Genomic DNA, 5,639 nt, shown 5'->3' on the forward strand with positions numbered 1-5,639 from the left:
GTACTGTAATAAATACTACAGTACTACACGATCCGCAGCTGGTTGAACCCAGGGGTATGGAGTAACCACAGATATGGAGGGCTGGCTGTAAGTTATACTGAGATTTTCAACTGCTTGGAGGGTCAGTGATCCAGTCCCTGCACTGTTCAAAGGTCAACTGTATATGGAAAATTAGACTAACAATAGGCTAAGAGTATAGAAAGGTTCTACAATCTAAAATTTGCTAAACTGAATTAATTACAAAGGACATTTATCATTTTACAAAAAGAATGTTTATTTTAAATCTACTATTATGAGATGAAGGGGGTACAATAAAAGCTTGTCCATTAATTTGAAAGTACCTCAAGACTTACTCAACTTTGAATTCTTAGGCCCTACAACCATACTAGGCACAAGAAATAATATGCTGTACTTAACGCATCATAACTATTTAGCTGTATTAACACCACACCAATATAAAAATATTTTAAGACAAATTTAAAACATACACATTTAACTTTATTTCATCATTGTCATTTAATGCTTGATTTTATAAAACATAAAAGGACATTCTTAAAAGTTTGGTATCATAGCAATTTGAACAGTAGGAATATCCATAGCTTCATGGGTTCAAGTTATATAAATAAAAACCAAATAATTGGAAAGTTTTTCAATATGGAAACTATACAAATGAAATAAATGGCAAAAGGACCTAATAAGAGCAATATTTTATTACTTATGGACTATCATTAGTTACTTTCAGGATCTAAACAAATATTCTGAATATTCATATTTCTTTTGCTCTATTTTATATTTAAATATTTCTGTATATTGAGTCAAGCTGCTTGACCAAAAGGTCTGATTTAGAAAGACATTTAGCTTTATGGCAAAAGTTTTTCCATCTACAGTACTACCTTCAAAGGAATTGACATTACAATGCTAATGAAATCTGCTAGTTCCCTTTGGAACAGTGTGCAATAACTTACATCAGCCCTATGGAAAGTGAAACAGGTACCAAGGAATGAAACAATTATGCACAGATTCAGTAAAGTATAATGTTAAGTTTTCCCCATCTAAAAATTAACCAATGAAATATATCAACTAAAGTTGATTTGGTTTCAGGAAAACGACATTTGAGAATATAAGTACATTACTGTCTTTAGCTCATCCTCAGTCATTGACAGGAATTTTGTAGGCTACCATGCTATTTACTTTGTGAATTGTAGTAGTAAATGAACGAAGACGAACTTCTTCAGAATTGGTAATGAACTGTGGTCCTGACTCTTCCCACTTTTCAGGTACAACCAAATCTTTGTCTGTATAAATCAGGAGATCAAATGAACCTAAATTGGGGATAAAATAATTAAGGTACATTATTTTTTCAAAAGTAAAACTACCTGCCCTGTCTCCCTCACATTTTGAACCACACAGTGTTAGAAATGTAGTTTAGCCTGGTCTGTAAAACTAGTTCACTGCTTTTCTTCAATGGAAATTTACTGTAGTACAGAAAATATTGCACTCCTTTCACTTTATCTTATGAAAAATTCAAGGTTTTTTTTCTTTAAAGAAAAAACCGTTAAAAATATTTGTAGAAAGTATATAATCAATCACATGGGATAACATGAATGTAACCTACAGTAAAGCTAACTTCTTGGTTCTGTGACTGATATATCCTAGTGCCTAGAAAAAATTTAATAAAGGGGTAAGTCTTAAAATAGTAGCTTAGTCTTTTCCCCAACAAATTTAAGGCAATGTGACGTTGTATAATACTTACAGGAAACTTCCAACAGTGGCAGAAATGTCACTGTAGCTGTGATCTGTCTGATCACTGAGCGGATTTCATCTTGGATAGCTTTCTGAGACTTTTCTCTGGGTGCACTACCAAAGAAACCAAATCAATTAATTTACGTTTTAACGAGTTATTTAAAACATTTGTAAGATTATTATCTAATTAAATGATTCCAAATTCAAATAAGTAATACATTAAAAAGGAGTTTTTTAGAAAATGAGTACATTATTAGGAACCATAATACCACAGTAGGCATAGTATGTATTTTTATTATTTCATTTATCCTTCCAATCATTTTTTATGGTTGGTCTTAGGATCAGGTCATTTTGTATCAGATGACCAGAAAATTTCCCAAGTGCTTCAAGTTAGGAAAACTTCAGTACCTATTAAAAAAAAAATAACAGTGGTATCTAAAATATTTAATTGGTATAATCATTTTGGCATTTTTAGTAACGCCTAAATGTCTAATTCCCTGTTGTCTCAAATAAGATATTAAATTGTATATCAAATTATTTTTATAAGCTAAACATTTCCTAAAAGAGACCAAAGGCTTCAGAAGCAAACTACATTTCATTATGAGAAATGGTTCTGAATTTACAGGTAAGTATGCCTAGGACAGTGCTAGTCATTAGCATATAATGATGGGTATTTCCCATTCAGGTAGTCTGGAAACTTCAGCGTTTATGAAGTGTCTTAGGAAATTTATGGCATTAAGTGAAATACAGTAGAGCTGCATCTTAAGCTGGGGGAGTCTAGGATAATCCCTTATGCTTAAACAATTGATAAAATGGGCCACCTAGTATACTGTATGGAGTTTTGCATATACCACCATAAATACAATTTGAAATTCGCCAATTTAGACTAAAGGCAATACTATACAAGTCAGTGACATGCCAAAGTAAGCACAGTTCTTTTCCACAGAAGACTGAAGATCAAATTAAACATCCTAGAAAAAACTATACCTTATATGAAAATTGTTCAATATAATTAGAACTCATTTTGTAAAGAAAACAAGTTTTAGAACAAGCATATGGAAGTGGAAATAATTTAAATTCCTACTTACCTGTCATCTTTTGCAGTCTTGTCACACTCAATATCAAATTGCCATCTTTCAAGGACCTCACCACTTTCAATATTTGAGATGACTACCACCAATTTCTGCACCGAACACTTGTATAACCATTCTGTAACACATAACAAGGCATCTTTTTTGGTTCACTGCATTACAAAGCAACTCTTTTCTCGGGTCCCACTTCCTATCCTCAGCAAATTTCTACCACTGCTATTTTGGATCTCCTCCAAATTATACAGAAAACTTGCCCCATCAATAACCTAGCTCCTGTTTTCAAATTCTCAGTATTTATACCAGGTATAGCACTGGGTGCTGAGGATAGGATCGTAAACATTCGGTACTTCCATCCTAATCCAAGGCAAGAGTGTAGGAGATAACATTAACCTAATCACTGCACCAATTAACATGAAATTAAAATTGTAACTGCTATGCAGGTGCAAAATATGGTACAATGAAAGCATAAAATAGGAAAATTTGACTCAGTCAGAAAGGGTTTGAGTTTAGTTCTAAGAGGTTCCACACTAAATAATCCAAGTGCAGCCCTATGAATGACTATGGGTGATTTAGCCCTGAAGTTAATGAAAATACAGTGATGTAATTTAAAAAATGAAGTTACTTAAAACAACAACAAAAAAAATGATTCATGAATTTTAAAATTAAAAAGGAAAAAAAAAAGATGAGAGTTGTAGCATTTTTTAGAACTAATAATTTGGAAGGTCAAATGGGTAGGTAAGGCAAAATATCCCACAACACAGAAAAATTAGAAATGGGATTCCTAAGTGGAGAGAAACATGAAAGAGAAACTAATAGGAATTCTAGAAAAATAAAGAAAAGGAATAGATGGAGAACAAATATTGATCCAACAATACTGCAACTTCTTGAGCAAAAAGGAAAAAATGAGTGTTCAGATAGAAAAGGCAACTGACTCAGGCAGGATTTTAAAAAAAAATGACAAATGGAAATAGGTGAAAATAAGAAGATTCTAATGAGCGCTCTGTTATTTAGTAGTTCTTCTTTTTTAAGTTTAGTCCCCCAGGTTGAATTCAGTTTTAGTTCCTTCATCTTTATATAATGATGGTTTTAGACTGCAAGCAACTACAAAAAAATATATTAAGTATAGTGGATTTTTTTCTCAGATAATCAACACCATCGTAATAGTAAAATTCAAACATGTTCCATCTGGTCACATAAACTCCGTTAATGGAGATTGTTTTCTTAAGCCATATCAAAGTGTGGTGGAGGAAGGGTGGGACGTCTTTCAATTTATATGCATTTGCTTCCTCCCAGCTGATTCACTGTGGGGTGGTAGTGTTTTACACCACCATGTTCAGAGCTGAAAAATGAGCACCAAGATGCTAGAAAATGTGGATCATAGAAGGCCTGCAAAACTCAAAACTGTTTCCAACAATTAATTACCTTTCAGTTGTTCCACCACATTATTTAGGTATTTTATGAGTTCAGGATCAGTAGTTACAAGCAAGGTGAGTCCATATTTCTGCACTCGAGTAAAGGTTTCAGACGGATATATGCCACGCTGATATAAAATGCTGTTGATGCCAAATGCTGAAAACAAGAAATATTAAAGTCATTGTCACTTTGTAACTTCGGGAAATAAAGCATATTTAGATGTGGCTATGGTTTCATTAATGGTGTAAAGCTGTAAATGTCTAAACACACGTGTTTGTGTGTTTTGCTGAAAGCAGAATAGGTACAAAGTGGCATTAAAAATCCTTAAAATCTTGCTTCTAAGTAAGAGAGAAAGTGATACCTGCAGTTATGTGGCAATAAAAGAAAAATGCCAAACTGCATTAATCTCCCAGTGGCAAATTTCATTTCATTGTAAAACAAGTCCAAATTCAGACTGTATGGTTAGAGGATGTCAAAATAGGCAACCGACTGACTAGTCCAAAGCCCAGGCAAGCCTCTCCCCTTTTATCCTCACAAGTTCTGCCAGGTTCTATCAGAAGGTACAACTGGCCTGGTCCAGAACGGCGCTTCCCGAACTCTAGTCCATCACCGTCGACCAGTTTCACCTCGCGGGGGTGATGGTGAGGGGTGAGCTCTACACTTTAAAGAAACGCTCCCGGCGAAGGGGCTGTACCGCGAAGCAGGCCTCAGCAGCACCTAGGCGTCCTCCTCCATCATTAGCAACGCGTCCGGAGGAGGCGCCTGCATCCGCCTCTTCCCAGATTCCTCCTGCCGGGCAGGATGCCGGGGCTGAGAGGACTTGGGTTCGGGGCCGCTCCGGCCCACCCGGCTTCCCCCCGCCTCGGAAGCCGAGCCGCGGGACTGCCGGGCGGCCTGGGCTCCGTTCTCCCCGCCCTACGGCCTGCGCGAGGACTTACAGAAGAACTCGGCCACGATTTCGGCGCTTCCGCGCAGGGTGATGCCTTGCTCCCGGGAGAGCTGCAGCGCCATGGCCAGGCCCACGGATGACAGCACGCGCTTCCACCCGGCAGACAGCAACACCAGGGGTTTCCAGAGCAGTTCCCCGCCACTCGTTTCAAAAGTAACGACGCAGGACGCCGTCGGCCCCTCGCGCAGGCGCGACAAGCTTTTAGGCTCCGCCCTACGCAGCTGGGTCCCGCAAGATCTCCGGGCCTTCGCAGGAGCGGCCTTTCGCGCAGGCGCAGTGGGTAGGCGTGGTGACGCTGTTCCCAGCGGTTAGGCTCGGGAGGATCCCCGTTGGGCACCGGTAGTTGTGGTCGGCGGGCTGCCTGGCGCACAGCGGGGGGAAGATGGTAGGTCAAGGTTTTAGTGGCCGCTCCCTAGGTCTGGGGACAGAGCGACCAAGGAGCA

General features: G+C 38.2%; 1 protein-coding gene across 1 annotated transcript; it reads right to left on the reverse strand.

Annotated features, from left to right (window-relative positions):
- Nucleotides 1-273: 273 nt before the first annotated feature.
- On the reverse strand, nt 274-5,388 carry MAD2L1 (mitotic arrest deficient 2 like 1). The gene is made up of 5 exons (XM_060088790.1): nt 5,186-5,388; nt 4,257-4,403; nt 2,832-2,952; nt 1,754-1,857; nt 274-1,322 (listed from the first exon to the last, which is right to left on the reverse strand). Exons 1-5 carry the CDS (start codon nt 5,256-5,258, stop codon nt 1,150-1,152), a joined length of 618 nt encoding a protein of 205 aa, XP_059944773.1. The 5' UTR covers nt 5,259-5,388; the 3' UTR covers nt 274-1,149.
- Nucleotides 5,389-5,639: the final 251 nt, after the last annotated feature.

Source organism: Mesoplodon densirostris, chromosome 1, assembly GCF_025265405.1.
Source record: "Mesoplodon densirostris isolate mMesDen1 chromosome 1, mMesDen1 primary haplotype, whole genome shotgun sequence".
Classification (NCBI taxonomy): domain Eukaryota; kingdom Metazoa; phylum Chordata; class Mammalia; order Artiodactyla; family Ziphiidae; genus Mesoplodon; species Mesoplodon densirostris.

Bases quoted from the DNA above. Each gene is read 5' to 3' on its own strand.
- MAD2L1 (XM_060088790.1), bottom strand. From the start codon at position 5,258: ATGGCGCTGCAGCTCTCCCGGGAGCAAGGCATCACCCTGCGCGGAAGC. The intron at 1,858-2,831 runs GTAAGTAGGAAT...TTTCTTTGGTAG, and splicing joins AAGACTGCAAAAGATGACAG to TGCACCCAGAGAAAAGTCTC. The intron at 1,323-1,753 runs GTAAGTATTATA...TCCCCAATTTAG, and splicing joins GCCACTGTTGGAAGTTTCCT to GTTCATTTGATCTCCTGATT.